Consider the following 23,989-nt stretch of genomic DNA (forward strand, 5'->3'; position numbering starts at 1 on the left):
TTACTTCCGAATCCAATTACAATAACTGAAGCTGTTTCGTGATCGAAAGTGCTACGTCGGCAGCCTTGCACAAAGCTGCCAAGGCACCCTGTACATGTTTTTATTGTATAACGCTGCATGATACAGGATGACAACTGGGCAAGCACAATTGTAGCTGTGATTTTGATCCCGCGGATGTCTGTGGCGGTGCTGAATTTCCCATCTGAATAAGGTTTCGGAACGCGTTTTGTTTATCAACAAACAACAAACGCGCCCACACGTGACCGAACGCGTTTTGGGTATAAATGTGGATGACTTAACTTGATTGCCTACTCCATCTTTTGTCACCTCCACGCCCGAATTCTGTGAATTCTGTATTTCATCGTTGCACATCTGTTTTACTCGGCCTATTAGACTATACTCAATAGTAACAATGTCTTCCAACACTTCAGTTTCTCCACCCCCTATCGAGACTCTCCCGGCCTCTTCGTCCAAAGCCAAGAAGACAGCAACAAAGAAGCCCGCATCGAAGAAGGCCCCCGCAAAAGTTGCTCCAAAGGTTGCCTCCCATCCTTCTTGGAAGGACATCATCAAGGTTAGTCAGTGCAATCGGACCAACATAGTTTTATAACTCTGTCATCAGGCATGCATCACTGCTCACAAGGAGGACGCTCGCAGTGGCGTGTCAAGAGCAACTATTAAGAAGGTGCGTATGCATTCTACGTCGTTTGCACTGATTAATGTTGGCTGATGACCCACAGTTTGCCGAGGAAAAATACCGCCTCGAGGTCTCTGGTACAAACTTGTACCAGCTCAATCGTGCTATCACATCTGGCGTCACGGCGGAAATCTTTGCCTTGCCCAAAGGCCCTTCTGGCAAGGTCAAACTCGCACCCAAAAAGAAGGCATCTGATGATGAGGTATGTGGCAGTACTGACGATTTGGTTTTATAGCGCTCATGCACATGTCTCAGAATTCAAAGCCTGTACCTGTAAAGAAGGCGGCCGTAAAGCCTGCCGCAAAGAAGGCTCCTACTCCAGCCAAGAAGGTTGATGTTCCAGCCAAGAAGACTGCCACAAAGAAGCCAACTATCGCATCTAGGGCAAAGAAGCCTGCCGCACCGAAAACCACCGCAGCTGCCGCCAAGAAATCTACCACCGCAGCAGCACCGAAGAAAGCTGCCCCGAAGAAGACTACTGCCGGTGCTCCTACCAAGAAGCCTGTGGCTAAATCAGCAGCACCCGCTAACAAGGCATCCACCGCGAAGACGGCAGAGAGAAGAAGGTAAGCTAGCGAGTTGAGTCTACATTAATCAACTTCACGCTTCACACAGGTCGCAGCCAAGGCTGCAGCTACCAAGGCCGCCAAGAAGCCTACTTCGAAAGCAAAGCCAGCTTCGTCACGAACTAGAAAGGTATGCTCTTGTGCCCGTTTGTTTGCTTATCAGAATTCATATCTTTTCTTTTCCAGGTTTCTGCTTAACGATACCCTGTACCACATCGCCTGAATCCGGTTTCTCTTCTATCTGGTGTGACATTAGCGTGCTCCTTGTATTTTTGATACTACTTTATTCGTGTACAATTACTAGTATTGCATATCATTTCACTGAGAATTTAGTGACAGCTCCTTGGGTTACGATTTCCGTGCAAAGCCAGACCGAGGATTCACTAGCACTGGCGACCAGTGATAGTCAGATAATAGCCGGGCTTACAGCGTATGCCCCTGATGTGATCTGTGGCCTTAGTATGGCAGTCAATCAAAACTGTTCATTGTTCATCAAGTGTTGACAGATGCATCAGTAGTGTACGAGTGCCTCTGTCACAGGTTGCCGTTCTTTCTCCCTGACAGACTAGATGAATGTTAGAACTTGTAGTGCCCATCATGTGAGCCACCCCAGGTGCCGCATGCCTTCAGCGTGGCTTTGCGTTTCCTTGCTGTAACTCCGAGTCGCCCTATGATAGCAAGTAACCTCGGTTCGAAATTCTTCTTTCGGCGAAAGCTAAAATCGAAATGTGAGAACCAGGTATCATGTCAATGGAAGAAGTGGAAGTGCCCCGACAACTACTACTCCACGGCACTCCACGCTGGAAAGTTCCGGCGATAGGAACGACAATCTGGACCTGTAAAAACGGACTTCCTGCCAAAGATTCGAGCTTCACTAAGATAATCCGGAACTCGTGATAGGACACTTACTACCTCAAGCAGCCTCTACTTGAATAAAATTCTGTCTTTACTTCAGTTCCACGAAAACGAAGTTTCGATGAAGACCGCGACTACCACCCAATCATGACCTCATGTCGCTTTCAAATTATCGCAATGCGGCCAAATAAACCGACTGAAGTTTTTGTCTTGTAAATCATTTGTCCTTGCTGGTTGGTGATGGCAGGCCGATGCTAACGTCTTCAGTCGAGAAGTGAACCTAACCATGGGGGTGTCTGTAGTTTACCTGACTGCGCACATGTCTTGACCTATTAAAGGATGGGGTCTAGCAGGGAGCTCTGTCACCGTCGTGACTGTGGATATCGCACTACATCTGGCTGGGCCAAGACGTCTAAGTAGCGATGCTCGTATTCAGAAAACATTATGCGTACATGCACACCTTTCTCAAGGAGTCCGAACTTTTGCAAAGGCGAGTTGCTTGTGATAGTAAGGGTAATGCTAGCCAGGAACTATCCAAGAAGAAGCAAGGCACAGGTCCGAGTCGCCAAACTTACATCTAGGTTCTGAAATTCTCAGTTAGGGTCGCTGCGGTCAACGAGCTGCCTATAATTATAAACCATCACTGCGGTCAGTCGAGCTTGGCTGTGCGACAAGAAAGTATGGTTCAGGTCCTATTTTTCCGCGAATGAAACATCCTAACCTTCAGTTATAGCATGTTGGTAGTACCAGGTCCGGACATAGTCATGTATCAGTCGGTAAGAAATTGGTTTGGTGCCAGGTGATCTGCCGGAATGTCCCAGTAACCTGCTTTCGGATTTCGCTTCCTATATTTTATTTGTCTTTCATCCACGACGTCGAGTTCGTCGCACCTCGCGTTTCCTTACTCGTACGTATACCTACAGTCTTTCTTGATACCCAGACATCACTCCCTTTTAATCGAACATTCTTATACCATGCTGTGTCAATGCAGGACTCGAAGAGTCATTCGATCATATCGAATGACTCTTCGACACCCCGAGCTAACACTCGGTCCAGCCCAGCCTATCAAATCATATCAGCGACTCGCGATCTAGACCAAGCTGGGATGTACTTTGTCTCGCATAGTATCGGAACTGGCCGTTTTAGCAAAGATTCTGAGAACACACTTCCTTTTTTCAAATCTCAGGGGCTAGAAAGCTAATTCACTTCTACTCCAGCACACATGGTACCAATACTTAAGATTAAAGTTACGACTCGAGGTGACCGCTCAAACTTACCATCGTTGGCCGAAGGAAGATTGATTCATATAGCTATTTCATATCACTACACCCTCCGGAGTGTGCGGATAAGAACAAGCCTACCGCCCAGACTTGGCTAGAGCATATTTCATCATCTTACTGCAGACCGTAAGTATCAGTACTTGTAAGAAAAGCTACTTATCATAAAGGGTATCGATCATAACGCAGCACCCAAGCGCCTCAACTCTATTTCTTGGACCACCCCAGGCTGAGGCTGCGGCACTTCTAGAGGCCTCTTCAAGGGCGTTTCTGAATGGCAGTGAAATGGCCGGTTTGGGTGCAAGTCGGCAGACTCCAGGTCTACGTCTGGGTACAAGTGGCGATGATCTGACTGAATTTGAAGACACCGGCACCCCCCGAGTATGGGTGACCATTCACACTCGCCTTTCCCGCCAGTCACATCGTGCCTCCACCCGCCGCCGCCGCCAGGCGCTGCATACCAACGCATGGGCCGTGGACATTACGTCCTAACTCCACTCGACCTCAGCAACTCGCGGAACCGAGCACATAGCCCCAGAAATATCAGCGAGCATCGATATCGCACAAATGAATGAATGTGCACAACGACCGAGAGAGCTTGCCGCGTTTGCAGTGAGTACCTGGATGGCTGAACTCCTATTCAGCAATCATGTTCATAGTTATTTTGTGTACTGCTCATGTTGTTACTCTATGCACGTCCTAGCAATATAAATATTTATTATCATGTACTGCAAGCTCACCACTAAGCACCCGAGGAATAAGCTCTAAACATGTGTTCATCATCGAGCGCAGTGAGCGCATGGGCGGAAGCCGGCCTCGAGCCTCCCGAGGGTTACACAGACTTCGCAACCGAAAGCAGACCTCTGCGCAGACTTGTGCGCAGACCGGCCAGAACTGACATTTACCCTCCTTCTTTGTCCTTTCTGAGTTTCTCGACGTAGATGAACGTCATGATAACAATATCCATCATATGAGCCACTTCAGGTGATACTTCCAGCGTGGCTTTACGCCTCCTTCCTACAATTCCAAGAGTCGCTCTACGAAAGCGAGCGACCTCTGTTCGAGATTCATCGTCCTGTGAGAGCTAAAATTTGACTCGTGAGAAACAGTATCAGCATTAACATTGAAGTGGAAGCGTACTCACAACTACCACTCTGGACTGGAGATCCCAGCGATAAGGACGGCCATCTGGCCCTACAAAGACGCGCTCCCTGCCAGAATTTTATGATGATGGCCCGGATTTCCTAGAAGGGCCCCATGTACTCACCGACCCAATAGGCCTCTCCTCGGAATGAACTCCTTTGTCTCTACTACAGTTCCACCATAACGAAACTTTGAAGGAGCAAATGCATGCCACTCGATCTCTCCCAAGACATCGAACTGGTCTTGCATATGATACTGGTCATCATTTGGCTTGATTTTCAGAATGGTCGTAGTACGGACGCCAGCTAGTTCGAACGGAGTCTCTGTCTTGTAAATAACTTGACCTTGCTCGTTGGTGATAACGGTATTGCGAACGTGTTCAGTGGAAAGAGTGAGCAAAATCATTGCGGGTATATACTGCGCACTGTTGAGTGCTTCACACGCTGCATTTAAACACTGGATGTAGCTCTGTTGTGTGGCTGTTGAATATTCCCAGTAAGAACTTTCTGTGACAGGAGAGGGCACATCAGGCGTGCTCAATTCTTACGATGTCTAGTTCGAGGTGTGTCAAGTCCCACCGTGCCTTAAGCCAAACAACATAGCCGACCGGCGAGACTCCATTTGGGTTGCCGAAGCCAAGCTTACTCCGTTTTATCACCCCGCCATCGCACAACACGCTGTCCTGGTTATGCAGCGAAAACGAGAGTTCTGTGAGCTCTTAACTGTCCTTTCTGCCTCATCGTCTATGTTGGGCATCTCAAAATGCACTCACCTTGCACTCGAGCACTTCATTTTTCCTGATAGTGACAATGATGACCGCAGTCACCATACTGCTGTATCTCTCACAAGAACAAGTGCAGCACTTCAAGTATTTGCAAGTATGCTGTCTGGTATCTCATGTGGCCCATATAATCAATGGAGAAAGTGTTTTGAATTCTTCAAGATTTCTCTGAGCTGGCCAGACTGAGATTTTTGACATGAATACAGGTATATTTTCTATTGGATCATCAGTGCTATCTTCACTAACATCTTTCAGGGTTGGATGGCCCACCTTTGACCATCTTGACCATCTGCTTGAACAAAACCCCATCTTCCAATTAATTGGCAAGAGATAACAGTGTGCAGTCTGATATCAACTGGCATGCTTTCTCATTTGGTATGGCTCATGAGGCATGAATCCACTCCAAGCTGCCCACAAACTTGCAATTGGATTTGGAACAGTGTTCCTGTACTGCTGGCAAGTAGTGTGGGCATTGTGGGAGTTGGGTATATGAGTTGTTGCATGGGGAGATGATGAGCACCACCAGGAGACATCTGAGTATATTATGAATGTATACAGATTTCTGGATTGTGTTGGGATATTAGATGGGACACTCATTTGGCTAATACAGATGCCTGATGAGAATGGCTTCAGTTTCATATGTCACCAAAATTTTTCTGCAGTAAGAGCCTGTTCAGCAATGATGTTTGAACAAGATTTTGGTTTATGTACATGTTTGTGTTGGAGTGGTGTCACAATCATCCTGGCTCCAGCATTGTATGATCCTATTCCTATCTACATGACAGGCCACCCAAGACATGTCTTACCCTCAGTATCACTACTCTGATGGCTGGTCCCATCCACTCTATCCATGGCTGACATATCCATACTGGTCTGGTCACCCATCCTACACCTGGTCATCCTCCCATGTCCTGCCCATGTCCACCTAGCTCCATTGGTGCATTATTAGTCTATCCTTGTCATTACTGAAAGAGAAAATGGGTGTTATTGTTACAGTCATTGTACAGCCCCTATATCATTCCTTTTCTCTTACATTGTATTACATCATGTGCTGCTTACTGCCACTGCTAGACTTCTCATTCTTGACTATTCTCCTCAGTTCTATTTTGCTTACATGTCACTTCTCCTTTTATGTCTTCTTGAAACCTGTTGTACTTATATTGCTTATGCATCTCTGTCTGGTCCATGTGCACATATGACCTATTTAAGCACATAGTTAACACTGTGTTCTGTACTTTAATCTTACTGGGTTTTATTTGGAATCTCCTTCACTGAATGTCTTGCATACATGAGACATACTTAACTCTCACTAGACATCCCAACTCTAGTTGAGTTGCCTAGTGTTAGAACTATACCAGTTCATAACAGTTATTACATGTATTCTCATGGCTGTAGCACTTGCAAGTCTTATTACATACTAACCATACACTCCATTATCTTACTACTATCCTCACCTAGGTGACTCCAGACAGTTCACACAGTAGAATAAAAGGACACTCTGAACATACTCATACTTGACTTTTCTTTTCCTTGGACTTGCCTACTACTATTAGAAGTCACCTTAGTTAGCCCTTGATATACTTGCCTTAACCAGACATACCTAGCACATCCCTTTCACAACCTAGCATTACTGCTCCTACCTTCAGGACTCCTAACCTGTTCTTGGCCATATACCTTTGGGTTAATAAAATAACCCATACCTATACCCATACCCACATACTTACTCATACCTGCACACTTACCTGTACCCATACCCATACCCATACCCATACAGTCGCCTGTACCTGTTTCCTGCATCATACCTTTTATTTGAACATTTTGAGTAGTATCACCAAGATACAAATTAGCAGTTCAAATCAAGCACTTAACCTTTCAATAACCCTTTATTTTTCTTCATGTATATGCAAAACACATGCACAAATATGCCATGCAAACTTCATTTACATCTATGTATCCAAGGCATTGGTACCAAACAAGTTGGCAATACAAATAAACAACTTTGGATTAGTAACCAAAGCACAGCCAGTAGGCAGTGCTAGGTACCTGAAACCCAGTGAAAACTGACTGTTATGGGAATGTGCAGCATATGATGAGATGTGAATTTCTATTTTCATACTATGCCAGAATATGCTTCCTTCTGATAAATAATACAATCTTCATACAACTTGATCACAATGCATAACCTCTGCATCACACCCCTTTGTTTATATCAACAAACTTGTGTTGCATTCTGAAAACATTATATTACATCTTGTAAACACTGAATGAACTTTGTACCACTAAGGTACATTGTCACATTATTATGCAACTTGCAAGGTATGATAGTATCAATTGAATTCAGATTAACTAAGTATCATACTTGTTCTATTGAGATGTTTCTGATTCCAAGTGTGGAGCAGCTCAATGATACTGGTTGTCATATCCCACAATCTGGACCCACATTCCATCATGTTCCCATGCCTTCCAAGCCTACATCTGGACCCCACCTCATATCCAACTCATTCCCAGTTCTCCCTCCACTGTCTGCCCTATACCTCAGCAGGATCAGCTCCACTGCAGAATTACAACTGAGCTCTGGACCATTGGATCTCCACTGCTAGCCTGATCTGTACCCCCCTATCCTGTCCACCCTATGCACACTCCATCCAGCAAGACATCCAGACTTCACCCTATTCTGGACTACAGTGGCTCAAAAAAGTGTCTCAATGTTTGTGACTTTTTGTGTAATTCCTATTAAGGATCTTGATAGACTGCAAGTGATATCTTGAGCAATTACCAGGGCTGTACAATAGAGTTGAGGTCTGAGGACAGGACTTGCCATGATAGAACACTGATATCATAGTTTTCAAACCATTTCATGGTCAACTTGAAGTATGCTTAGGGACATTGTCTTGTTAGAAGGTAATGTCTTCTTCATTAATTCTTGATTCTTGCATGCTTCTGAGCAGATAGTTTCCAAAATTAAAATGTGCTGCTCTGCATTCATCCTCCCCCCCACCTCACAGAGAATTCCTACTCCATTCCACCTCATACAACACCATACCATCAAGTTTCCTACTTCATACTTTAGTGTGTTCTTGACTTTTCTTTCTTCTAGTAGTTCTTCTGCCTTTGATCACATATATTCCTAGCCATATGACCTCATCCTATTAATTCTTGTCTCATCTGACCAGGTAGCCCTATTCCAGTCCTCAACAATCCAATATTGAGGCTTTAAAGCCAAGGCTAGTCTCCTCCCTTTATAGCCTGAAGACAGGAAAGGCTTTTTCTGCCTGTTTACAGCTTTAAGATTGGCTGCCTTAGGAGTATTCCTGACTATTTGAGTGGAGAGAGCAGTGTAGATGATGTAATTGATAAATTTGGTAGCTTGAGTTGCATTGGCAGCCTGCCTAGTTGGAATATTATGAACAAGAGATTTTTTGTTATATGGTGTAAGCTTGAAAAGACAATCTAGTTTGATATTTTTCTTACCTGGAATGACTTATTTATGATCTTAATGATAGTAACCCTGCTCAGACCAGTTTTAGTAGCAGTCTGCTTGGTATACAGATTAGAAGAGCTGAGGATAATAATAGGGCTATTTCAGCTGTGGGAGAGAGTTGCAGCAGAGTGGGGCAAGATTGTTGATGAGGAATGCCTCAAATTGATTGATAGTGTGCATAGAATAGTGGGAGAAGTAATTAGAGCAACAGGAGGAAGCACCAAGTACTAGAATTATAGAGATTGTGTTGGTCAAACTGAAAGTCAAAAAAGTGTCTCAATGAGTCACCAAATTAAATTAACCATATCTTCCCTTGATGACATAATATTTCCACGCTATAGGGATCAAACATAAAGCTTAGAAGCAGATACTTCCCACACCTCCCTATGGCTTAGTCATATTCTCAAACCCTGGCTCATAATAAAGCAATTACACAAAAAGTCACAAACATTGAGACACTTTTTTGAGCCACTGTATATCCACCTCCTCATATCCTGGTCCTGTATCCACCTCATCTTCCAGATCCCCAGATCTCTGGACCTCTGGATATTAACTCTGGACCTATTCCCATCTTCTGTCCAACATCCTGTGCCTATCTCCATTTAGATATCTCTGGCTTTCCGGCTTTCAGTTACCTCTTGTTCTGTCTTGCTTATTGATCCTTGTATGAGTCTTCATCTCTGAGTTCATTTACTTATGTTCCATCTTACTTACTAATGTGTTTCCACATGCTTGTACATAGCCTTGCTCCTGTGCTTACTGAACCCCCCAGATATTCTCCAGTATATAACCCTGTACATACTCCTGTAGTTTCCTCAGTTTGAATATCAACTTAGACTTGCCCAATCTTCTCTTGGACTTTGGTCCACCTAAGTTGTCCTATCCATCAGGCCTAGGGATTGGTTCCCTAGGCCAGAGCTTTGCCTTTCTGGCACTTACCCTCTTTCCAGACTTAGGTCCAATCCCTGTCTCTCTGACTCTACCTTAGGGTAGTCTACCTCTGTTTGTTTCTATATCAGACTCCATCTGATGTAGCCCCTATTCCTTCTGTACCTTTGGATGTCCCACCCTTCCATCCTGTTTCCTGTAGAAGTATTACTTTGCAGTGGGAATTCTCCTGAGCACTTCCTGCATTCCTCCAGAACTCTCCCATGCTCCTCCGGATGTTTCCCATGCTCCTCTGGAAGTCCTCTAGCACTCCACCAGAGTAGCCAGCCTCTGGAAGTCCTCTGGACTTCATCTGAAATGAAGGGCACATACTCAGGTAAGGGGCACAGTGTATGAGCTGAGGCCAAACCCCTCAGAATCAGTCCCTCTCTCCACTTTGAGCAAACTGGTTCTTAACACTGGTCAATATATGTGTGTGTTATGAACTAGGATAGTTGCAACAACAGCTACTTGATAAGAGCAACAGCTGAAGTTGAATCAAGACCTCTACAAATGTAAAGGTTGTAAGACAAAGCAAAGAGAGTGTCTTTGCTTTGAATATCTGTCTCTTAGACGACTTAGGATTGGGGGTCCTAAGCGAAAGAATGTTCTGGTGAAGACCTAGTAAGATTAAAGTGAAGATCTACTAAGTACATGACCAGGTATATATAGTAAGTCAGTACTTTAGGGCAAGTACAATGAGTCAGAGATAAGCGATGAGTCATCTAACGATGGCGGTGGTGATTGCAATGTAATACAAGTATAGAAATGAATGAGTCAATGATGGTGCAGTCATGATGTAATACAAATGTAAGCAAGGAAAAATGAATAGGGGCAGGCATAACTGTAACATTACCCCTCATTTAGGAACGAAGTCACCGACTTCAGTTATCCTGATTAGCCCAGTAGATAGGGTCGGCATCATAGTTTGAGTCCAACAAATCATTTTGTTCCTCAGTAATAGGAAGCGACCTGTCAGCTAGTTCAGCAGCGTGATAAATGGCATCCTGCTCAATCTCCCAATGAGCAAGGGCTTCATAGAAACCAGGGTCAGTCCAAACCAGTGGAATGACTGCTTCTCCTTTAAGATCTTTACAGAAGACCAATAGGTGTCCAGGTGCATACTCCTTGCAAACCTGACAGTAGTACACTGGGCAGTTCTTGTGGTGATGTCTGGCAGTGTGGCAGTTACGGCATATGACATTATCAATTGTTGCTGTTTTCACTGTGGTGATGGTGGTCGACTGTTCTGGGGGAGAGGGGGATCTCAATTGTCATTTACAAGTTTTGTGTGGGGAAGCTGACACAGTGTGTTTGGCGGTGATGCAGGTGGATCTGCATCTAATAGGGTATCAATGTGCAGTGGGTGTGATGGGGGTAGGAGACGGAGAAGCTGGTATGTCAAGTACAGCAATAGGAGGGATATCATTATCCTGATGCTCAATGGTAATTGTTGGAGGAATCGGCAGTGGGACTGGAATGGCAATATGTGGAGAGGGAGGACACGCGACCGGGTCAAGAGTGATCCGTTCTGTGATGATATGAATAGCTTCTCTGATAGCCTCCCTAGTATCATCAGGCAACAGGCGGATTGCAGTATTATGAATGTGTATATGAAGATGATGGAAGATGGTCTTGTGACATTCATCATCAAGAAGATTAGTGGTATGCTCAATGAGGCTAGCATCTCTGATGATTTGGATAATGAGCCCACTAGATATTGCTCCTCTTTCTCCTAAGAGGCGATCTATTTCAATGGCGTATTGCTGTGATGTGATAGTGGATTTGAACAGGGCACTGGTTTCAACTTGGTCAATGATTGAGAAGTAATTGGTGAGGATGGAGTCGTTGGTCAGCGTAGAGTCTGATGATGGTGGGGAAGCAACCAGGGAGGATGCATTAGCGATGAGGTCAGTGGCAGTTGCAGTTTGGTAGTCGATTAAGGATAATGGGTGGGCGACATTTTCAGATACAGCATTTATAGCAGCAGTGAGCTCTTCAATTCGTTGAATACAGAGGCGTAGGCATTCAAGAGACATTGTTCTATGGTTTACAACTTGTGAGCCTTCTTATATGCAGCGAGAATATCAGGAGTGTTGCTAAGGTTCTCTTCTGGGATCCATTTGTTACTAGCGGAAGAGTATCCTTTCCAGGATACGAGATAGTGTCTTCATTTACCCATGCCCTTGTGTGACAGGATTGCATCGATTTTGTATTCCTCTTCATTATCAATGATGTCTGGGGGTGGATCATGGAAGTTTGGACCATGGACCTCTGTCTCGTGATAGGATGATAGTTCGGAAGCATGGAATGTGGGATGAACTCTCCATTGTGGTGGAAGTTGGAGTGTGAAAGTGATAGGTGATAGTACTGCGGTGATAGGAAAGGGGCCATATCATTTTGGTGCAAGTTTCCATGATGGCAACTGTGTGATCAAATTCTTCCCTGATAACCAAACCTTATCTCCTATCTTCCATGGGTGATATTTCTGCCCATGAGTTCATTCCGCCATTCACTGCATAGCGAGGTTATGGCAGGAGAGTACTTCTTCTTTCAATTTCTGGAGTGAGCGAAGTCTATCTTCTGCTGCAGGGACAGTAGAGTCAGGGAGTATGTGAGGAAGGGCTCTTGGTTCATATTCCATCATCAGGAAAAATGGCGAGGCGTTACAAGAGTCGTGTTTCCAATGATTGTGCACGAATTCCGCCATTGGAAGATGTTCTACCCAATCTTCAGGGTGATTTCAGCAATAGATTCAGAGATAGGTTTCAAGTTCCTGATTAAGGCGTTCAGTTTGACCATCAGTCTGGGGGTGATAAGCAGTTGATGCGGCTATATTGTATTTCAAGAGCTTGGCAAGGGCTTTTGAGAATTTTGACACGAATTGCAGTCCTCGATCAGAAATGACTTTCTCATGTAAGCCGAATCGGCAGTAGACGTATTTGAAAAATTTCTTGGCAACCCCTTTGGAAGTGATGGTTTTAGTGCAGGGGATAAGAATTACCCCCTTCATAAGCCCATGGTCTACCACAACCATAACAGAATCAAAACCAGCACATGGAGGGAGATCAGTGATAAGGTCGATGGAGACCTGGGTGAACGGGGCTGTGGCAACAGACAGGATAGGGATGAGGGGCAGAGTTGATGGATGGGTATTGGATTTCATTTGCTGGCAAAGGGCACATCCCTCAACATATTTTCGGATATAGGTACCCCTAGAGGGCCACCAAAAGTCCTGCTTAACCAGTTCTTCAGTTTTAAAATGCCCAGGGTGACCAGCAGTAGCATGATCATGGCATCATTCTAAAATAAGGTGCCGACCAGCAGGACAGATGTAGGCATGATCTTTATAATAGAGGATATTGTCCTTTATTGTCCAATCTGCAAGAGTGGATTTCATAGGAGGGAGGGAAAGGCTGTCTAGGGCGTCAGAAGCAGCTTTGAAGATGGGGTCAGGGTCAGAGGGGTTGAGATTTGCAAGGGAGGTCATGAGTTCTACATCAAGAAGGCAAATGAACATGGAATCGGGAAGAAGGGTTTCATCGGTATTATCTGTGGCGGAATCAACCCCATGATCAGGGCCACAAGAAAGTGCATCAGGGGCCATGAGTTTGGTTCCAGTGACATGGTGGAGTTCAATATCATAGCAGGATAAAATCAACTGCCATCGGGCTTGTCTGCAGGTTAACTTCTGGGTGGTTCTGAAATACAGCAGATTTTTATGGTCTGTGAAGATGATGACAGGATGGGGGTTGCCCTCCAGATAATGGTGCCATTCAGTTAGAGTGTGAATAACAGCAAGGAGCTCGCAATCAAAAATCTGGTAGTTTTGTTCTGTGGGGTTCAATGTCTGTGACAGGTACCCACATGGGTGGTGAACACCATTTTCATTGGTTTGCAGTAACACTGCACTGGTAGTGACGAGCGATGCATCGGTAGCTACTGCAAACTGTCTGCTCAGAACTGGGTTTTGAAGAACAGGTTGCTTCAGGAAGCATTCTTTTAGGGTGGAGAATGCTGATGCACATTGGTCTGACCATAGAAACTTGACATCTTTCTTGGTGAGGTCGATTAGGGGTCTAGCGATGTTGGAATAATGGGGAATGAAGTTTTGATAGAAGTTGCAGAATCCCAAAAATGACCGAACTTCTTTTACCATTGTAGGGATAGGCCAGTCGCAAATACTATCAGTTTTAGCGACATCCATTGCAACACATCCAGGACGAATGATCATGCCTAGATATTCCACTTCTTGTGCATCAAACATGCATTTCTCCGGTTTTAGGAACAGTTTTTCTTGGCAAATTCTTTCAAGGACATGCCAGGTTCATTTTTGATGAGAAGCGAGGTTGTTGGAGAAGATCAAAATATCATCCATGTATATGACAAGCCATCCTTCGTTAATCTCCTGTTGGAAAGTTCGGTTCATATATGCTTGGAAAGTGGCGGGAGAGTTGCATAGACCAAAGAACATGACGTTTGGTTCGAACAATCCATACTCTGTAGTGAAAGCGGCTTTCCACTGATCGTCAGGATGAATTCGAATGTTATTGTAACTGGAATGGATGTCCATCTTTATGAAGTATTTCGCACCATGCAACCGAGAGACTAGCAAGAGTGGTAATGGGAGGGGATATGCGTTTTTGACCGTCCAATCATTGATATACCAGTAATCCTGGCAAGGGCATAGGTCTCTGCTTTTCTTTCCTATAAAGAAGAAACTGCTCACCTGTGGCGACTTTGACTCAGAAATGAAACCTTTCTTAGTATTTTCGTTGATAAATGCTTTGACGGCAGTGCGTTCTGCTTCCGATAATGGATATACTTTTGACATTTTAGGGATAAAGCTGGGTTTGGTTTTGATGCGATGGTTGATACCAGGTCGTTCAGGTGGTAGTTGGTTAAGACCATCTTTAGCAAAGATGTCAGTGAAATCATGAAGATAGGAAGGGACTAGTTCTTCAAATGTCTTCTTCTGTTCAAGTCCGGCTGCTAATGTGAATTGCTGAGCTTTGTTGCTGGTCTTGACATATTCTGCAGGCTGTGATAAGGGAGTAATCGTAGGTTTCTGTTCCATAGCACTAGTACCATCTCTGGTTAATGGGGTATCCATTGAAATGTTGGTGATGACCTGAAGCTCGGTAGTGTCAGCGGAATATTCAACCAAAAACTTGTCATTGTTAAGGTGATAAGAAGCAAGTTCGTGTATTGGTGGTGCATAGTCCGAAGTCCATATGTCTTCTTTGGTATCAAAGGAATCATCATCGTCATCAGGAATGGGATCAAGGTTGGGCAAGACTGGAGATGCTTCTTCATCAGGGATTTCTTTGATGGTGGTTCATGGTGATGACTCTCTGGGTGATACTTCAATTGGAATTGGTTTTGCAGAATGACTTCATTGGAAGAGAAGCAGGAGGCCATTCTTTCATCGTTCGTTGTCAATGTCTTCCTTGATCAGATTGCTCTTCTCAGTTCAAGAGAGCTTAAGCGTTTCCTCTTTCCATCTGATTACTGGATCCATGGCCTGTAGCCAGGGGATTCTGAGTAAAATCTGATCATGACGACTGAGTCGTGTGATATTGAACTTCCCAATCATTGATCGTTCATTGATTTTCACTATGAGGACGCAATATTGAGTGATAGCACCACCCTTTGCATAACTCCCATCTGTGGTGGTAACTCTGAATGGCTTGGTTAACTTGTGCATCCTGATGTTATGGGTTTTGACAAAGTCTTCAGAAATGAATGTTCTGGCAGCGCTGGAGTCAACAACTGCGGCTGTTTCGACAGTTTTCAGACAGGTTTTCAAGATACAGGAAATGGGAATGTGAAGTTCCTTTCTGATTCCAATACTTTGTACAAGTCTGATAGGTACATCGGAAGATACTGATGTCAATCCAGTCTTCCACATCAAAAATCCATGGCAAGGCGGCGGATCATTGTATCTTCATCTTCTTTGTCACTTTCCTCTATTTCTTCACAATGAACTGGGGTTTTCCTGTTCCTCTTCTGCAGGCAAGCCCTGGTCATGTGTCCCTTCTGGTGACACATGAAGCATAACCCTTTCTTCATATGGTCATTCCTTTCTGCTTCAGAAAGATGATCTACCTCCATGGCATTAGGATCATGCCAGTCAATGGATGGTCTAGGCATGTATTGCTGTCCAGTTGGTTTGGTGGTAGTGCGATTGTTCTGCCAGAAGGTGACACCTCTCTGCCAATTGCTGTCAAGCCTAATGGCTGCGGTGACATATTTGTCGAAATCTGTGGGAATGGTTTCCATCTGGAAAATGGAATTGACAATCCCTTTCTTCAGTCCATCATTGAAAAACGTGATTAAAATGGCATCTTGCTTTATGGAGGCTTGTGCGGCAAGGGTTTTAAAGCTAGTGATGTAGGAGGTGAGGTCGCTCGTTTGTTTCAAGGTGCAGAGCTTGTTCATGGCCATGCCAATAGCATTGGCTGGTACAAAGGCTTCTTTGAATTTAGTTTCAAAGTTCGCAAAGGTTCCATAGGATTTGGAGGCGGAATTATCAACTTCGGTGTAAAAGGTGAGGGCCCATCCCATGGCACTATCTTCAGTCATATATGTGAGGGCAGTGATGACTTTCTTTTCGTCGGTGTTGTAGATCATAGCATTAAGCGCAAAATACACCTTAATTGCATACAACCATCATAAAGCCTGCTGGGGGCTCCCATCATAAGACATTGGAGCTCCAGCTTTGAGTTCTGAGGTGGTGGCAGGTGCTAACATCCTGATCGTCTGGTCTAGTGATGTGTCTGATTACAGGGGACATTTCATCTCTCTCTGTCTGATTCTGTTTTCTGGGTTCTGGGACCTCTCTGATGGAGAGGGTCGGAGTAGGACTTTAATCTTTTGTTATGAACTAGGATAGTCGCAACAACAGCTACTCGATAAGAGCAATGGCTGAAGTTGAATCAAGACCTCTACAAATGTAAAGGTTGTAAGACAAAGTGAAGAGAGTGTCTTTGCTTTGAATATCTGTCTCTTAGATGACTTAGGATTGGGGGTCCTAAGCGAAAGAATGTTCTGGTGAAGACCTAGTAAGATTAAAGTGAAGATCTACTAAGTACATGACCAGGTATATATAGTAAGTCAGTACTTTAGGGCAAGTACAATGAGTCAGAGATAAGAGACGAGTCAGAGATAAGCAATGAGTCAGAGATAAGTGACAAGTCAGAGATAAGCAATGAGTCATCTAACGACGGTGGTGGCGATTGTGATGTAATACAAGTATAGAAATGAATGAGTCAATGATGGCGCATCGTGGTGCAGTCATGACGTAATACAAATGTAAGCAAGGAAAAATGAATAGGGGCAGGTGTAACTGTAACAGTGTGTCTGCAAGAAATATGGGGTTCCCCATGTTGTTTCAATAGCAACCTGGTACTGACATCTGCGCAATGCTGGTATGCAAGAGGAGAAAGACTGTATTTGAACTGGAAGAGTGTTATGAGGTGGTAGCTTGCAACCTCTGAGTCATATCCCTGGATCTGCCACTAGTATTGCTTCTGGAAGTGCCACTTGCAACATTTCAGAACCTCTGAACATTCATGGCAATGTTGCAATGGATGTGCTTCCTCATACAAAACAGCAAGATAATGATGCTGCTTGGAGAATTGGGTGTTGCAAGTGTGCTCAGATCACTAAGACTGAGCCAGTTGACCACACTGAACAGGATAAAATTCTGGTATGTAAAATTTCACCAAACTAATTGAACCATTGATATTGACAACCACATTCAAGCCACCTATTAAGGTTGTGTGCTCAAGGGGGTTGGATCACAAGGGCTTGGCCTCAGCTTGTACACTGTGCCCCTTTCCTGAGTATGTACCCTTAATTTCTGGGGGCTAGAATAGTCGTCTGGAGTTTCCAGGATTTGACTAGGGTGGACAACGGATGTCCGGATTTGAAATGTGAGATAAATCTGATGGACGTCCAGATGTTACTTGGGCAAGTGGATAAGACTAATCCAGATAAAGTCTGGACTAGAAACTAACAGAGGATAGACTACCTTAAGGTAGAGTCAGAAATGTAGTCTAGGATGCAATCCTAAGACTTGGAATATGACAAGAGACTTGTCTTGAGTCCGGAGGACACAGGAATGAGCAGGAACTAAGATGATATTCAAACTGGAGTATTTCTGAGAGTTACAGGAGGTCTATATACTGTAGGTATCATATAGGAATCAATCAGCAAACATAAAGGCTATGTACGAAGCATATGCAAAGTCTATTAGTAAGTAGGACAGATCACAAATAATGAACACTGGAAATGAAATGTATGTAACAGGATCAATAATCAGAAGGGAAACATGGTTAACCAGAGTCTGGAGACAGGGGAAGTCTAAATGGGGTTGGGTGCTGATATGGGGTTTGGATTCTGGAAGGAAGATAAAGGTAGATCAGATCATTTGAGATCTGGATCTTGGATCTGGATATCTGGAGAAGCAGATTTAGAGTTGAGAGTCCAGAATGGCATATGACAATATCCCACAATCTGGACCCACACTCCATCATATTCCCATGCCTTCTGAGCCTATGTCTGGACCCCATTTCATATCCAACTCATTCCCAGTTCTCCCTTCACTGTCTGCCCTATACCTCAGCAGGATCAGCTCCACTGTGGAATTACCCCTGAGCTCTGGACCATTGGATCTCCACTGCTAGCCTGATCTGTACCCCCCTATCCCATCCATTCTATGCACACTCCATCTAGCAAGACATCTGGACTTCACCTCAGTCTTGGATTCTGGACTACATCTACCTTCTCATATCCTGGTCCTGTATCCACCTCATCTTCTGGATCCCTAGATCTCTGGACCTATTCCCACCCTCTGTCTGATATCCTGTACCTATCCCCATTTAGGCATCTCTGCCTTTCTGGCTTTCAGTTACCTCTTGTTCCATCTTGCTTATTGATCCTTGTATGAGTCTTCATCTCTGAGTTCATTTACTTATGTTCCATCTTACTTACTAATGTGTTTCCACATGCTTGTACATAGCCCTGCTCCTTTGCTTACTGGTCCCCTCAGGTATTCTCCAGTATATAACCCCTGTACATACTCCTGTAGTTTCCTTAGTTTGAATATCATCTTAGACTTTGCTCTACTTGCCCAATCCTCTCTGACTTTGGTCCACCTAAGTCTGTCCTATCCATCAGGCCTAGGGATTGATTCCCTAGGCTGGACCTTTGCCTTTCTGGCACTTACCCTCTTTCTGGACTTAGGTCCAATCCCTGTCCCTCTGACTCTACCTTAGGGTAGTCTACCTCTGTTTGTTTCTATATTGGACTTTGTCCAATGTAGCCCCTATTCTTCTGGACCTCCAGATGTCCTGTCCTTCAGACATCCCACCCTCTGTACCTTTGGACATCCTGTCCTTCTGTCCTCCATCCTCCTTTCCTCTGGACCTTTGGACCTCCTATCCTTCCATCCTGTTTCCTGTAGAAGTATTACTTTGCAGTGGGAACTCTCTCACACTCCTCCAGAAGTCCTCTAACACTCCACCAGAGTAGCCAGCCTCCAGAAGTCCTCCAGACTTCATTGGACCATCATTGGACCTCATTTGAAATGAAGGGCACATACTTGGGTAAGGGGCACAGCATACGAGCTGAGGCCAAGCCCCTCTGAGTCAGTCTCTCCCTCTGCTTTGAGCAAACTGGTTCTTAACAGCTCCCAGATAAAAACTTCGAGTTCAGGGCTGAAAATTACATCTATTAGTGAACTGAATCTACAAAAATGATACTTACTATTAAACCCAGTGGCATAAATTTATGTCAAGTTTCCTGCAAAACCACTTGACATCTAATAGAACAGATTCTTGCTCAATTCTGTGCTGGCTGTGTGAGATAACTGCGAATACTTGTCCTATGTAGCATGTGTTATTGAGGTCCACTTGGATGATAGAATTCAAGGCTTTGATCAGTGATGATGAAGAGGCAACATGTCAACCATCAAGTATAATATAGTTGTAAAAATTTGTGTGTGTAAGGAGATAGTTCAGGTCTGAATTTTCTGTGCTTGCATGGGTCATAATGCTGACAATGCAAGCTTGTGGGTTGGTGTTCTGGTAGTGAATGATAAGCTGGTGTTGCTGATTGTGTGATAGTCCAGATTTTGTGTGTGTGCCCAGGCAAAATTGGATGTTCACTGAGTTGGAGCCCTGTAAGTCAGTGTATATATTTTGGGATCATTAAGGCTCACCATCAACACTCGACTGCTCAGTTTCAAGGGCAAGAGATGCTACTGTACCTCAGGGTGTTGCTATCTGTAGCTAACATCAGCTGAATGCAATCAATGACTGATCTGTCATTCTCATCTGCCAACTTTTCAGCTGCTAATATGTTACCAAGCTAGAGACATAATGTGAGTTTGATTCATTGACAATTTGGACAATACAGACCATCATTTGAAGCTCTTGATCCTTCTCAAATGCATGGAAGAAGCTGACCTCAAGTTCTCCTGTGCCATGGTTGTTTGTAGAGTAGTTTGTTGAGCCTTTCAAACAGGAATGTCCAGAATCTGTACACTGGCCCATAATCATGCAGTTGATCAAATATATGTGTCACCCAATGGTGTGTCAGCTTCACATCTTTTGGATGAATCTGCTTGCCTTCATTAGCAAATAATTTCATGCTAAAATGAGATGTACCTTGATGAACTTAATCAAATATTCATGAAGGATGTGTTTCGCTTGTGGAATATCAGCATCCTTGATGGTTTGACCAAGGATGATCTTCAATGCAGCAGCAAGATTAAGGAAATTACTTCCACTGTCCTTGTGCATCTGCATGACCAGCTTTTTGCTCGCTTTCTCATCTCCCTTCTTTGCCTTACCAGTTGCATTCCTTTTGATGTGATCTGCTGTCTTAATAACCAAGGGTCTTATATAAATGCTTGTAAAATATAATGACACCACAATTACACTAGGATAAGACTTCTTGCCAGTCCTCGATTAACACAGTCTACAACTTTTCTTCTTTTGTGGTAGATAATGTGTGAGTTCTTGGGAGGCTCGCTAAACCAATCTATGTGATTAATTTAGTTGGAGCTTTTGTGTTTTATCCCAACTTATAAACTTGTCTAGGATAAACCATCTAGACACTGGAACGTGGTTCCTTGTTAAGATAATTCTCTGTAGAGACAACAGTCTCAAATACAAATATGTTGATCAAAGACTGGTTGGTCAAATAGGCACAAAGTGGTGAGAAACTGGTCTCACAAATGAACAGATTGACCAAAGCTCGTGTTGGTCAATATCAGAAAACTAGGTGAGAAGCTGAGCCACTTCAGTGACAAACTCCGTATTATATGGGTCACCCAACCTACATAATATCCCATATAAGACGGGCCAGTGGACTATGGGCCAATGTTATGTATATCCTTGATGTTGATGGGTGGGCCAGGAGGGATATTATTTCCAATGGGGATGGGTGGGCCCATCTATGCCAATGTTATAAATATCCTCGATGATGGTGGATGGGCCAGAAGAAATATTATTACTGATGGAGATGGATGAGCCCATCTGGGCAATATGTAGAGTAGGATAGACATATATTATAGACAGCTGGGCTGAAGAGAGATGTATGGCAGATATTATTATATAGACAGGTGGGCTGATGGGGTGGTGAAATATTTATTATATATATGTGTGGGCCAATGGGGCAGTGAAATATGTATTATATATATGGGTGGGCTGATGGGGTGGTGAAATATGTATTATATAGATGGGTGGGCCCAGATACATACCATTTAGACATATGGGCTGAGGTATTGGTATAATACCCCTATATGAGTGCATATACCTACCATTGACCATGGAAACCCAAAACTTGAAAGCCTGAATACACCATGTCTGACATTCACCAAGTACAGAAACCAGAAACCAGAAACTCAAACATCAAAACAAACTTCAAAACTCAACACTCAAAACTTATACATTTTTATGAGTTTTGAGTCTTGAATCACTGAGTACCAAGTACCAAAACCTGAAACTCAAACATTGAAATTCAAAACTCTTCACCATGCCAAGTACTGAATGCCAACACCCAAAGTTTCATGTTGGGTGGGTCCAGGTAGTTGTTATCATATACACAGGTGGGCCCAGGTAAATAGTGCAATAAACATAACTAGGCTGAGATAGTTGGATAACATACAAATCAGTGTGCTGATGTAGGCACCAGAGAATCGAGCACATGGAGTACATACCCACTATATGAGTGCATATACCTACCATCAACCACCAAAGCCCAAAGCCTGAAAACCTGAATACACCATGTCTGACATTCACCAATCACTGAGTACCAAAGCCCAAAAGCCCAAAAACTGAAACCCAGTGTGCAACACATCCATTTTTCATTCACCATAAATCACTGAGTCTTGAAACCTGAACACCCAAAACTCCAAACTTGAATCTCACAAAAATGTATATAACATGTAAAAAAATTATTCCATTACACAAATCACTGAGTGTCAAGTGCCAAAACCCAAAACCTGAGGCCCAAAACCCAAAACCTGAAGCCTGAAACTCGAGACTTGAAACCTGAGATGTGAAAACCAAAAACCAAAAACTGAAAACCAAACACCAAACACCAAATCTTGAAAAAATGTATATAACATGAAATTATTTTATTTTACTACACAAATCATTGAGTGTGGAGTGCCAAAACTCAAAACCCAAGGCCCAAGGCCCGAAACCCAAAGCCTGAAACTCAAGACTTGACACCTGAAATTTGAAAACCAAAAACCAAACACCAAATCTCAAAGAAATGCATATAACATGAAATTTTTGATTTCATTGCACAATTCACTGAGTGTCAAGTGCCAAAACCCAAAACCCAAGGCCCAAAACCTGAAGCCTGAAACTCGAGACTTGACACCCAAAATTTGAAAACCAAAAACCAAACACCAAATCTCAAAGAAATGCATATAACATGAAATTTTTTTATTTCATTGCACAATTCACTGAGTGTTGAGTGCTGAGCCCCAAAAGCCAAACCCCAAAACTCGAGACTTGAAACCTGAGATGTGAAAACCAAAAACTGAAAACCAAAAACCAAACACCAAATCTTGAAAAAATGCATATAACATGAATTTTTTTTATTTCATTACACAATTTACTGAGTGTTGAGTGCTGAAACCTGAGACCCGAGGCCTGAAACACAAAGCCTGAAACTCGAGACTTGAAACCTGACACTCAAAAACCAAAAACTGCAAACCAAAACTCGAGACTCAATAACCAAATCTCAAAAAAATATATATAACATGAATTTTTTTTATTTCATTAGGGTCTGTACAGACAGTGAAATAAAACAGAAAAAGAAAAAGAAAAAAGAAAATTGTTGGTCATGTGACACTATCACATGACCACCTGGGAAATCCCGGGTACATATTAGATATATCAAAGTTGTTAAGGTCACATGCTCAAAGGGGTTGGATCACAAGGGCTTGGCCTCAGCTCGTACACTGTGCCCCTTTCCCGAGTATGTGCCCTTAATTTCCAGGGGCTAGAACAGTCATCCGGAGTTTCCAGGATTTGACTAGGGTGGATAATGGATGTCCAGATCTGAAACATGAGATAAATCTGACAGACGTCCAGATGTTACCTGGGCAAGCAGATAAGACTAATCTGGACGAAGTCCAGACTAGAAACTAACAGAGGATGGACTACCTTTACAGTAGAGTCGGAAATGTAGTCTGGGATGCAATCCTAAGACTCAGAATATGACAAGAGACTTATCTCGAGTCCGGAGGACACAGGAATGAGCAGGAACTAAGATGATATTCAAACTGGAGTATTTCCAAGAGTTACAGGAGGTTTATATACTGTAGGTATCATATAGGAATCAGTCAGCAAACATAAAGGCTATGTACGAAGCATATGCAATGTCTATTAGTAAGTAGGACGGATCACAAATAATGAACACCGGAAATGAAATGTATGTAACAGATCAATAATCAAAAGGGAGACATGGTTAACCAGAGTCTGGAGACAGGGGCAGTCTAAATGGGGTTGGGCGCTGATATAGGGTTTGGATTCCAGAAGGGAGATAAAGATAGATCAGATCATTTGAGATCTGGATCTCGGATCTGGATATCCAGAGAAGTGGATTTAGAGTTGAGAGTCCAGAATGGCATATGACAAAAGTGTACATAGCGCTTATCAATTGACATGATGGAATCCAATGTAGGATCTGCAGGATCTGGACGGTCCCTCTGCTCCCAAGGCTCTGTAGACACCC

At 43.6% G+C, this 23,989-nt stretch overlaps 7 protein-coding genes across 7 annotated transcripts; 4 read left to right on the forward strand and 3 right to left on the reverse strand.

Annotated features, from left to right (window-relative positions):
* Positions 1 to 412: 412 nt before the first annotated feature.
* On the forward strand, positions 413 to 932 carry BJ212DRAFT_1258159 (uncharacterized protein; the record flags this gene model as incomplete). Its single annotated transcript, XM_041329918.1, has 3 exons — positions 413 to 574; positions 623 to 685; positions 741 to 932. The coding sequence occupies 3 exons, from the start codon at positions 413 to 415 to the stop codon at positions 930 to 932; spliced, it is 417 nt and encodes a 138-aa protein (XP_041199652.1).
* Positions 933 to 2,174: 1,242 nt separating this feature from the next.
* On the forward strand, positions 2,175 to 3,887 carry BJ212DRAFT_1583527 (uncharacterized protein; the record flags this gene model as incomplete). Its single annotated transcript, XM_041342327.1, has 5 exons — positions 2,175 to 2,673; positions 2,869 to 2,894; positions 3,110 to 3,225; positions 3,429 to 3,524; positions 3,566 to 3,887. Exons 1-5 carry the CDS (start codon positions 2,541 to 2,543, stop codon positions 3,885 to 3,887), a joined length of 693 nt encoding a protein of 230 aa, XP_041199653.1. The 5' UTR covers positions 2,175 to 2,540.
* A 409-nt stretch (positions 3,888 to 4,296) lies between these two features.
* BJ212DRAFT_1256309 (uncharacterized protein) lies at positions 4,297 to 4,943 on the reverse strand (the record flags this gene model as incomplete). Its single annotated transcript, XM_041329779.1, has 3 exons — positions 4,297 to 4,479; positions 4,540 to 4,606; positions 4,663 to 4,943. The coding sequence occupies 3 exons, from the start codon at positions 4,941 to 4,943 to the stop codon at positions 4,297 to 4,299; spliced, it is 531 nt and encodes a 176-aa protein (XP_041199654.1).
* A 243-nt stretch (positions 4,944 to 5,186) lies between these two features.
* Positions 5,187 to 5,595, forward strand: BJ212DRAFT_6951 (uncharacterized protein). The gene is made up of 3 exons (XM_041343836.1): positions 5,187 to 5,416; positions 5,464 to 5,525; positions 5,575 to 5,595. Exons 1-2 carry the CDS (start codon positions 5,227 to 5,229, stop codon positions 5,469 to 5,471), a joined length of 198 nt encoding a protein of 65 aa, XP_041199655.1. The 5' UTR covers positions 5,187 to 5,226; the 3' UTR covers positions 5,472 to 5,525; positions 5,575 to 5,595.
* Positions 5,344 to 5,735, reverse strand: BJ212DRAFT_1308406 (uncharacterized protein). Its single transcript, XM_041333890.1, has 2 exons — positions 5,575 to 5,735; positions 5,344 to 5,525 (listed from the first exon to the last, which is right to left on the reverse strand). Exons 1-2 carry the CDS (start codon positions 5,679 to 5,681, stop codon positions 5,477 to 5,479), a joined length of 156 nt encoding a protein of 51 aa, XP_041199656.1. The 5' UTR covers positions 5,682 to 5,735; the 3' UTR covers positions 5,344 to 5,476.
* Positions 5,736 to 5,815: 80 nt separating this feature from the next.
* BJ212DRAFT_1249386 (uncharacterized protein) lies at positions 5,816 to 5,983 on the forward strand (the record flags this gene model as incomplete). Its single annotated transcript, XM_041329700.1, has 1 exon — positions 5,816 to 5,983. A coding segment is annotated over one exon (168 nt), but the record flags the coding sequence as incomplete, so codon positions are not given.
* A 13,712-nt stretch (positions 5,984 to 19,695) lies between these two features.
* BJ212DRAFT_1294249 (uncharacterized protein) lies at positions 19,696 to 20,541 on the reverse strand (the record flags this gene model as incomplete). The annotated part of the gene is made up of 5 exons (XM_041332193.1): positions 19,696 to 19,911; positions 19,953 to 19,965; positions 20,001 to 20,101; positions 20,152 to 20,277; positions 20,401 to 20,541. The coding sequence occupies 5 exons, from the start codon at positions 20,539 to 20,541 to the stop codon at positions 19,696 to 19,698; spliced, it is 597 nt and encodes a 198-aa protein (XP_041199658.1).
* Between the last annotated feature and the right edge of the window lie 3,448 nt (positions 20,542 to 23,989).

Source organism: Suillus subaureus (genome assembly GCF_016647635.1).
Source record: "Suillus subaureus strain MN1 chromosome Unknown BJ212scaffold_1, whole genome shotgun sequence".
NCBI lineage: Eukaryota > Fungi > Basidiomycota > Agaricomycetes > Boletales > Suillaceae > Suillus > Suillus subaureus.